Source organism: Lissotriton vulgaris, chromosome 9 (assembly GCF_964263255.1).
Source record: "Lissotriton vulgaris chromosome 9, aLisVul1.2, whole genome shotgun sequence".
In the NCBI taxonomy this organism is placed as follows: domain Eukaryota; kingdom Metazoa; phylum Chordata; class Amphibia; order Caudata; family Salamandridae; genus Lissotriton; species Lissotriton vulgaris.
Window position 1 is genome coordinate 1,077,016,532 of NC_141697.1, and position 11,253 is coordinate 1,077,027,784.

Consider the following 11,253-nt stretch of genomic DNA (forward strand, 5'->3'; position numbering starts at 1 on the left):
GGATTCTTGGCCATTTTGACACAATGTGGGGAATAGTCTCTTTTTACTAGTTTTTCAGATAGTTATTGCTCGTGTGTTGAAGTCATGTATGGAACGGCAGTTGTGACATAATTTGATAGTTAGTTTAATATGTCAGTGATAAAATTAATGTTTTGAGCTAAAAAAACACAGATAGTCACCGCTTATAGTAAGCAGGGCTGACTATAACTTGCACCCCTGCCATGCACAGCTTATACCTCACATATGACTTCACTCATGACATGTTCTATAACATCATATATAATATCACTGATGATATCTCAAATTTCTGCCAAGGGTACATTGTCCCCCGGAGCCCGGAGAAGCCTGTTTGGGGAGTTGAACCCCTTCACAGCCAGTTTGTGCCCTGAGGATCCCAGGGCCCGACACAATTTTTATAAGGAGGGGGGCATGCTTCCCACCTGCCTGGGCCCTCTTTGCCCCGGAGACCCCATCACCCGGGGACCAGCACAATAAACAGTGGGTAGGGCACCCAACATAGTGGCACCAAGGGTACACAGTCAAAATATCGAGTTGGAAATATCGACCTACCATAATATCGAGTCTGAAATATCGAAGGAGCATAATATCGAAGTCAAGAATATCGTAGGACAGAATATCGACCCAAGATAAGTAATATCGAAATACTTAATATCGATGTTAGTAATATCGAAGTTAGTAATATCGATAGCATATATATCGATGTTACTAATTTCGATGACACTAATATCGATATTTGTATTATTTTATAGATTTTTATTATGTATGTGTTATATGTTTAATTTAATTGTTTAAAATAATTACTATTATATGTGTATTAATTTTATATAATAATAAATTCATTTATAAGAAAATTGTATGTTTTAGTACTGGAGCGGGTTGTGGGTTTATAGGGGAATAGGGTGGGAAGTAATTTAATTATGGTAAATTGATTATTAATTAGTAGGATTTAGTAATAAATTATAATTAATTGGTAATTAATAGAAAATAATAGGAAAATAATTTAATTTAATTTATTAATTGATATATATGTTCTGTAGTGGGTTGTGGGTTTATAGGGGAATAGGGTGGGAAGTAATTTAATTATGGTAAGTTGATTAATAATTAGTAGGATTAATTAATTAATTATAATTAATTGCTAATTATTAATAATTAATTGGAAAATAAAAAAAATAATTGATTAATTGATATATATTTTCTGTAGCGGGATGTGGGTTTATAGGGGAATAGGGTGGGGAGTAATTTAATTAAGGTTAATTATTTAATAATTAGTAGGAATTATAAAATTAAATTTAATTAATTGGTAATTAATTTTAATTATTAGTTAATTAATATAAAATAATTGCTAATTATTTTTCATTAAATCATTATTGGATAAATGTGTTATATTTTGGGTAGTGGTTTTATAGGGAAATATGGGGGAAGTAAAGTAAATGTAATTAATTAATAATGTATTAAAACTAATTGTATTGTTAATAATATAATTGTTAATTAATTATTAATTGGTAATTCAATATTATTAAATGGTATTATTTTACATTATTTTGAGGTAAAATATATTTTGCTAAGCATGTGTTTTATAATTAAGTATAGGTATTGTATATGTTTTATATTTATGTAATAGTTTATTTATTTATAATTACAAAAGTCGTTTATTTATAAGTATGGTATTTTAACCCTTATACTATCCAACGCCTTCCCTACTGTTGCACTCTCTGGAGTGTGAATAGTAATTTTTACCTCTACGCTATCCAATGCTTTCCCTACTGTTGCACTCTCTGGAGTGGGAATAGTAATTTTAACCCCTACGCTATCCAACGCTTTCCCTACTGTTGCACTCTCTGGAGTGGGAATAGTAATTTTAACCCCTACGCTATCCAACGCTTTCCCTACTGTTGCACTCTCTGGAGTGGGAATAGTGATTTTTACCCCTACGCTATCCAATGCTTTCCCTACTGTTGCACTCTTTGGAGTGGGAATAGTAATTTGTACCCCTACGCAATCCAACGCTTTCCCTACTGTTGCACTCTCTGGAGTGGGAATAGTAATTTTTACCCCTACGCTATCCAACGCTTTTCCTACTGTTGCACTCTCTGGAGTGGGAATAGTAATTTTTACCCCTACGCTATCCAACGCTTTCCCTACTGTTGCACTCTCTGGAGTGGGAATAGTAATTTGTACCCTACGCAATCCAATGCTTTCCCTACTGTTGCACTCTCTGGAGTGGGAATAGTAATTTTTACCCCTATGCTATCCAACGCTTTCCCTACTGTTGCACTCTCTGGAGTGGGAATAGTAATTTTTACCCCTACGCTATCCAACGCTTTCCCTACTGTTGCACTCTCTGGAGTGGGAATAGTAATTTTTACCCCTACGCTATCCAACGCTTTCCCTACTGTTGCACTCTCAGGAGTGTGAATAGTAATTTTTACCTCTACGCAATCCAACGCTTTCCCTACTGTTGCACTCTCTGGAGTGGGAATAGTAATTTTTACCCCTACGCTATCCAATGCTTTCCCTACTGTTGCACTCTATGGAGTGGGAATAGTAATTGTTACCCCTACGCTATCCAATGCTTTCCCTACTGTTGCACTCTTTGGAGTGGGAATAGTAATTTGTACCCCACGCAATCCAACGCTTTCCCTACTGTTGCACTCTCTGGAGTGGGAATAGTAATGTTTACCCCTACGCTATCCAACACTTTTCCTACTGTTGCACTCTCTGGAGTGGGAATAGTAATTTTTACCCCTACGCTATCCAACGCTTTCCCTACTGTTGCACTCTCTGGAGTGGGAATAGTAATTTGTACCCCTACGCAATCCAATGCTTTCCCTACTGTTGCACTCTCTGGAGTGGGAATAGTTATTTTTTCCCCTACGCTATCCAACGCTTTCCCTACTATTGCAATCTCTGGAGTGGGAATAGTAATTTTTACCCCTACGCTATCCAACGCTTTCCCTACTGTTGCACTCTCTGGAGTGGGAATAGTAATTTTTACCCCTACGCTATCCAACGCTTTCCCTACTGTTGCACTCTCAGGAGTGGGAATAGTTATTTTTACCTCTACGCAATCCAACGCTTTCCCTACTGTTGCACTCTCTGGAGTGGGAATAGTAATTTTTACCCCTACGCTATCCAACGCTTTCCCTACTGTTGCACTCTCTGGAGTGGGAATAGTAATTTGTACCTCTACACAATCCAACGCTTTCCCTACTGTTGCACTCTCTGGAGTAGGAATAGTAATTTTTACCCTTACGCTATCTAACGTATTATATAATTAATTGTAAAAAAATTAAATGTTTATTTAATTTTTATATTACTTACATTTTATTTATGTTATTGTTTTATGTTTGTAAATGTATTAGTAATTTAGAATACATTTTATTAATTTATAAATTAGTAAAATAATTAATAAAACTTATTGTTTAGTACATATATATTATATATTTAGTGTATATATTTAATTAATGTATTATTACTATATATGCATTAATTATTAATTTTAAACATAATTAGATACTTTCAAATATGTATATTTTATTTATTAGTGTTATATACTTAATTTTACATTTATATATTAAAAGAAAAAAAATCGATATTTTTAACATCAATATTTTTTACATCTATATTATTGTTTCGATATTTTTGTACTTACCATGTTGTAGATAGGATGTCGATATTTTTGCCCTCGATATTGTTGACTCGATATTCTTGTAGGTCGATATTTGTGAGGTCGAAATTCTGTCAGTGATCCGGCACCAAGACCCCTGCAGTTGGCTCCCCTCATCTAGCGGGAGCCGGCATTGCTCCCGTCCACAGGGAACAGCACCTAATGCTGCTCCCTGCGTGCATACCAATATACCCTGCGAGCAGGAAAACACATCTAAAGTCTGCTCCCAGCAGGCGGAACTCATTTTTTTTAAGCTCCTACTGACTGCGAGTGGACTTGATGTTTGCTGCCACCGGATTTAAAAATGCTCCTGCAAAGCGAAAGCAAACAGGTTTCCCAGCCCATGCTTCTGCTGGTGGAAAAGCTGCTATGTCTGGGAAGTGGGATAACCAGAACATAGCTTCTGAGCAAAAATGGGGGATGGGGTCTCCGAGGCCATTAACCGCTTAGGGAGGGGGGCTGTGTGGACCCCCTCCCTTAAAGTAATTTAGTGCCTGAGGTGGGCTCCCCAGGGCCTTTTCAGGCTCTGGGAGAGGGGCCACAAGACACCCCATTTTCTTAAATTATGGCCCTGTGGTTGGGTTCCCCAGGGCCTCTCGAGGCTCAGGGAGTGGGGCTGCGCAGCCCCCTCCCTATAGGTGGGCTCCCAGGGAATCCCGAGATTTGGGAAGGCCTCATCATAAAAATTAATTTTGGCCCCGGGGATGCCCTCCACGGGCCCCCCCAGCGGCTCGGGGAGGGAGGCCGCACATGCCTCCTTCCCATTTAAACAGTTTTTAGCTCCAGGGCCATTGGAGGCTCGGGATGTGGTCCACTCAGCCCCCTCCCCTTATATGAAATAATCCTGGGAGTAAGGTCCCCGGGGCATTCAGGTTTTGAATGTGACCTAAGGGAAAGGTGGGCCTGCTCTTTGAAGCCACCGGTTTACCTTCCACTGTAAGCAGAGACATGGCCTCAGTTTCAAGGGAGGCAGGATCCCCACGCAGGAGGGTGCAGTGAGTGACTGTACTCATCAGCATGGGAATGCCTCTGGGCACCTGGGGCCATATTCCCCTCTTCCAAGAAGCCTCATTAGAGGCGAATTGACTGTGTGCATTCCAAAACTGCCTGTCTCTTTCATTGGGCCTACATCTGTAATAAGGTGCAGGTGTAATGTTGATGGTTCCCTCATTTAAATGCGGCCATAATACATTTACAGAAGGGGCTGCACAGGTAACTAGAGCCTCCTCTGTTATGGCAAAGTACCTCTGGGTGGAAAAAGGAGGCGCCAATGCCTGTTGCATCCCTATATATAATACAGCCCCTTTATTCAGGGTCTTAAATCTAAATTCCTCAAAGTAAGCATGAATACTTTTCACAATTAGCTCTATTAGAGGTAGTGTGACATATTTCTCCTGCCACTTATATTTAAATACAAGCACATCTGTAGACACATTATCCATTATAGCAAATAACAACATAAATATCCAATATTCATTGCTGTTTACCTCATCCAGTGGAGGAGATGCCCTTCTACAAATATGATACCTGTCCAAATATTGCAAAGAATAAAAGGATGAGTAGAAAAAAGTTAATTATAGATGGCCCCATCACAACTTCAGTGTTGTCTATTTCGTGTCGTCGAAAGTGACGTTGTGAACAGTGTAGGTCACATCATATAAACGTGCTTGTTTCAGCGGAATTTGATTTGATAGAACCTGTCAGCGGTGTTTACGTTTTTCGTCCACAATTGTTTAAAATCAAAATACAATTTAGAACCATTAAGAATGCTTTGCATGGGGTGATATACGGCTCTTACATGAAGCACTGTGCAATTTACAACTGGTAACTGAAAATAGTTTTTGTCCCTGACAAACTTCAGCTCGGTCGACAGAAAACAATTTATGTGAGATGACCCCTGTTCTTGGTTTTAACATTTTTAAGGTAAAGTATGTTTCAACTTCTCAGTTTCTGCTGGACTAATGATGATAAAGGCGATACTTTGAAAATACATGGTTTCCACTTCTTGGCCTATTGCCCCATTCAGAACAATAAACCACTTCAGGAATTCCTCTTATCTCAGCATACCAAGGCAGCGACCTCAAATAGCAGAAATGAGCACACATTGTTCCCATCAGATTTGATACAAGAAGAGAACGCACCACAAAAGTCAAAAATCCCCGATTCAAACCCAATGTTTGTGAAGACAGGTAATGTGGACTACCTTACTGCTGTTTAATGCAGGTAGATTTTAATTAGGTTTGACACAAAATTAAACCAGTACTTCCAAAACCAATAGGTTTCTGCTCTAACAGGCTGAGTTACTGGATTTGCCAATGTTTTTTTTTTTAATTCTATATATTATGACAGATGTGCACGTATGTCTTTCAATCTTGTAATGGCTTTTCCAGAAAACCCTGTCCAAGATGGGCGTCTATGATATGGCTTGCGTCACCATGCTCACGTGTTAGACTGATAGATCAAAAGTTGAAAAAGGTGAAAAACAATTGTGCGGATATGCAAAAAAAGGGTAAACTGCCTAGTAGCACTTTGCAACGGTCACGCTGGTGTAACATGAATATGTAAATAGGTAAATACATAACTATGCGTTTGAAAATGGGAGAGGTACTGGGACCACAAATGGGAGCACGGGGAAGAGGACAATGATAAGCAGAGAGAGCGCTTAGAAAAGAGAATCAGTCGGGTAGATAGCAAGGAAATACATGTCCCGGCTGTATGACAGAGGAACGCATGGCTAAACCACGTGTGCAGGGCCAGCTTTAGTGCTGGTGGCGCCCTGTGCTACAATGTTTGTTGGCGCCCCCCTAATGACCACCTCCACCATGGATTCTCTCACTAGCACCCTTTAACAGTGACCAAGTCTCCATAACCACTCTCTCTCAGATGCATTGAATTAGTTATATAACGCCACTCATACCAGTGTATGGTGTCAGAGCACTTTGCATCACACACACCTTACACAGAGACAATCAATCACACGTATGTAAATCAGTGTATAGGAAATGTTAAATAAGCCAAAGGACTAAAAGTGTGGATGTCACATGTCATCCATACTGGTATGCAGTATAGTTTAAGAGTGCTTGGTGTGGAGAAGCACACACTGAAAGTAGAAAAAGAAACAGCATAGTTGGGCATTTTCTTTAATAATAAGTATCGATTTCCAGCTAAATGAACCCCTTTTGCAACATTATTCAATGTCCTAATGTATAGTTTGCAGTGTGTATGCAGTTCTATGTTGAAAGTTAATAGCTCACTGTTGTATATTAGGATTGTAAATTAAAAATTGCAAGTAAAAAAAAGATGTCTCTTTTAAAGCAGTAAGCTGCCGATCTGTTTACATTATATGCGCTCTGTAATCTACTTGGTACACGTTCTTTGCAGCAGGCATATAACCCCCTGCCCTAACTTCACATAAGTCAAAACCTCAACTATACAAAACACTGATCTCTTTCCAGGAAGATAATTAATCACATGAGTTACCTTAGCATGTTTGTGAGGCCTAGTAATTGCCGGAGAAAAGGAACACTGCAGGAGGTGTGTAAAAACATAATAAACTTTCAAACACAGCGCCCCCAGGAAGCCAGCACCCTGTGTGATGGCACCGTTCGCACCGCCCTAGAGCCGGTCCTGCACGTGTGCCCCTACTATGCAGCCCAAACCACAAATGCGTCTGAACTTCGCATTCCTTTGCCACGCATGCCTTTACCACCCAATTTCGTTGTAATGGCCTGATTGGTAGAGGGGTTTGGTTGATTAACACTGCCACTACCCTGACCCCCCTCCCTGCCATAAGCCCTAAAATTCTAGCCCTCTAACTCACCCCCTGCCCTGAGGACTAAAATCTGTCCTGCCCTTAAAACTACCTTTTCCCCTCCCCTGCCTTAAGGCCTAAAACCCTGCCCCTACCATAAACGAACCCAACCCCAGTCCCCTGCCCTGAGCCCTAAAACTTTCCCTGGGCTGTCCATAAAATGACCCCAACCCCTTCCACTGCCCTGAGGCGTAAAATCCTGCCTCCAATTTTAAAAAGGTACCTCGACCTCCCCTGTCCTGAGCCCTAACATTTCCCCACTCCTAAAATCTTCCCCCAAACCCAGTCTCAGCCCTTAACACTACCCTGAACACTCTGCCCTCTGTCCTAAAACCCTTCCACCTCCCCAAAAGTACCCTGACCCCTTCCTGCCCTGAACCCTAAAAGCAACCTCACCCCTAAACCCTACCCCCCACCCCAAACCTGGCCCCAGGATCTTCCTGTTCTGACGCTTTCTTGTCTTCTCCCCACCCATCCTGAACACAGATGCGTAGTTCAGGCCTCGTGGTTGTGCTTGCGTTGGAACGCATGCATGGCTCTGCCCGCTTTGTTCCCGCCGTTTCCCACATGCGACAAAAGCACGCATGGCCAAACCACAGATGCCTCTACTACGCACCCCGAACCACGAATGCGTCTAAACCACTTATTCCTTTGCCACACATGCCTTTACCACGCACTTTTGTTGTAATGGCATGATTGGTAAGGGGGTTTGTGTGATTAAGACCGCCACTACCCTGGCCTCAATTTTTCCAATCAAACAGAACATGGGGAGGCTGAAACAGACGCATGAGACAACAGTCAACAAAGCCTGGCCCAAATACCACGCTAACTACATGTTACATGTGGAACAAGAGTTCTGCTTAGAAACACGAAAAGCTGTCTGTAATCCAAATTTAAAAAACATTGAGCTAATTTCTCAAGCAGCGCTTCAAAAAGGAGAGTGCATTCGCCATGGTTACTGCAGGTGTGAATTCTGGAACACTTTCAAAATGCGATGGTGCTAAAAGTGTTCTGCCTGAACAGATATTAATCTGCATAATTAATTCTCATTTCCTAACATTGTTTACATCTAAAACACAGTCAGTGCTAGAGCAGTACACACTAATGCCATAACCAGGAACTACTTCTCGTGACGTCGAAATACCAGTGCAAGGAGCGAGTGTAGTGTCAATGTGTAAGAAACCTAACATAAGGATTTCCCAAGGCGCAGAGGCGCCCCCGCCTCTGAGGGAGGAGGGCCGGATACAAATGCAGCAGAACTTCTGAAGGGGAAACCAAGAGACAATTTTTTCCATTTACAAGGGGATAAATTCTACGTTTTTATTTTGGGCACGAGGAGACCTTGAATGAAAACGATGTAACGAGCCTCTCGCAGGGACTGGTGCACCTGCGCCACTGATTCCAAAAGGCGCTCGGTCTCAAGGGATGTTTGAAATATATCTTTCTGGAATCAAATGGATCTACCATCGAAAAGAGCCAGGGCACGCAGGGAGATGAGAAAAGAAGGCATCAGCAGTAGCCTTCCCCAGAGAAAGCAGCGCAGGCAACTCGAAGCACTCTGCAGGAGCCAAAGATAAATGCAGGTCTCTGAGCCATCCAGGTAAGATATGTCTGTGTCCACTCAACAGCATGCACACTTTGTCTTTATTAAGAGCCCTCTCCAATAAAATAGTGCAGCTTTGCTAATACTGAGATAACATAACACGCGTATTTGTAAAGGGCATGTCCAACCGGAGGAATCTTGGCGCTGAACAACAGATGTTTGATGTTACCCAACACAATGGCACTCATTTTATGGACCTTAGATTGATGAACGGCTGAGCGGACCTGCCTGGATTTGCACCTGTGACCATGAGGTCGAACACAGGTCCCTGCAGTGGACGGATTACTCCACTGACCCACCAGACCCGGCTATGTCTATCCTGGTATCTCATTTGCCAAGCAACAAGTGATCGATAAACAATCAATGAATATGAATGAGTCAACATCTGAGGTTTATTTAACTATGTAGCTTCAATATCTAGCAATATATGCTCTGAAATAATGTCCTATAAATGTCCCACTGTCAATGCAACAGATATCAGTGACTGGAATTAGTTAATATCTCACTGCTCTATATTAGGATTTTAACTTATAAACTGCAAGTAACAAAAGGATCTCTGACCAAGGTGGTAACGCATTGACCTGTTTCTATCATATGCACGTTGTGATGTGAATGGTACACGTTCTTTACAGTAGGCACATTAACCCTCTGGGCTGTAATGAGTCAAAACTTTCACTAGACAAAGCTCCGGTCACTCTCCAGGAAGAACATTAATCACCGGAGTGGTCATTTTAATTGATGCCTGAAAATTGCTGCGACAATGTACCTTCATTAGGGGCTTTTAAAACGATGAACATGGCGCCCTCACATCAAGTTCGCGCCCAGTGCGGTGGCACCGATCGCACCGCCCCAGAGCCGGCCCTGATCATACTCCCCACAGGTAATGACAACAACGATACCTCCTACTCTACGCTTGTGTATTAAATGTAAAATGTTGCAATACCTTCTTTCCATGAGCAGCTCCCATGTCATGAGTAGTTTACTAGGCAGCAGTGTCTCCACAGAAGCTTCCACCGACGCCCCCGCTCTGGCAGGCGCTCCTGACTTATTTGGGAGTCGGCATTTAAAAAACTGTATTGTTCTTCCGAGCTCCCCGGGCAGCCAGTGGAGCAAGTCGCTTTGCATCCAGCACCGGGGAATATGCAAACACGCCGCTCCTGGCACCCTGACAGCTCCAGCTTATTCCACCCCGCAAGCAGCTTCAATTAGCAGCATCAGGAGGAAGATGATCAAAAGTTGTCCCTCCTCTTTCCTCAAACCGCGGACAAAACTCATTTTAGCACACCTAATGGACAGCATCTCCGCGCAGTCCACACGCTCCGTGCACACAATGGCTGCATTCATAGATATCCTGCCTGTGGGCTGAGCCCCTTCCAGAGAAAGGCTGTGGAAGATTAGAGTAACCGCACTTGATAGAACAAGATGTCACAGGCCAAGCATTTCATCTGTCAGGGAAGTAAATGTCCCTCTGACCTTCTGTTGCTGGCCCGCACCAGAAGAGGTTCTCCTCTGTTGACACAGTCCTACCCTGTCCTGTTGCTCTCCACAGTGTCTCTCTCCTGGTGGCTGTGCTGACAGCCACTGCGTTAGGGATTTGTATTCATATTTTTGGAGAAACAATGCAGTTTTATTAGCAGCTGTGAGGCTGGGACCAAAGCCCCAGCTTGTGACTTCATGGAGAAGCAGTTCTTGAACTTTACGAGCTTAAGCCTCCCTCCTTCCCACAAACAAGGCTCTCAAACAAAGTTTCTTTATACTCAAGCTGTGCTGTGCACTGGAGCAAGTATGTATTGTACACTGTACACAGATATTATTATGCTACTCGAAGCAGAAGACCTCTTGTCACTTCTGGGTTCATTGTAGTATTACAAACTGGGAACAATATTTAATAACAACAATATTGTTATTCTGGGAGCCCTTCACATGCAAAAAACACACCTTTGCTTATTAACCAGCGCTAAAAAAAATCAACAAAGGAAATCAAACCGAAAGTGAGAATGCCTTACTTTTTTAAACTGATTTACTAATCGTGTTTCTTATTCACTGTTAACTTCTGTTCACCTATTTCTTTGAGGAAAAAAATAAGAGTATTAAAAAAACATTTTGTCTTTTACGTATCTACGAAAGCATTAACAAAAGTAGTATTGTCCG

At 41.8% G+C, this 11,253-nt stretch overlaps 1 protein-coding gene across 1 annotated transcript in view; it reads right to left on the reverse strand.

The window, feature by feature from the left end:
- FAM107A (family with sequence similarity 107 member A) overlaps positions 1 to 10,385 on the reverse strand; it is an 850,316-nt gene extending 839,931 nt beyond the window's left edge. The window contains exon 1 of the mRNA XM_086939063.1: positions 10,046 to 10,385. Coding sequence (XP_086795189.1) covers positions 10,046 to 10,069 — 24 coding nt within the window. The 5' untranslated portion in view covers positions 10,070 to 10,385. The remainder of the gene's footprint in view (positions 1 to 10,045) is intronic.
- Between the last annotated feature and the right edge of the window lie 868 nt (positions 10,386 to 11,253).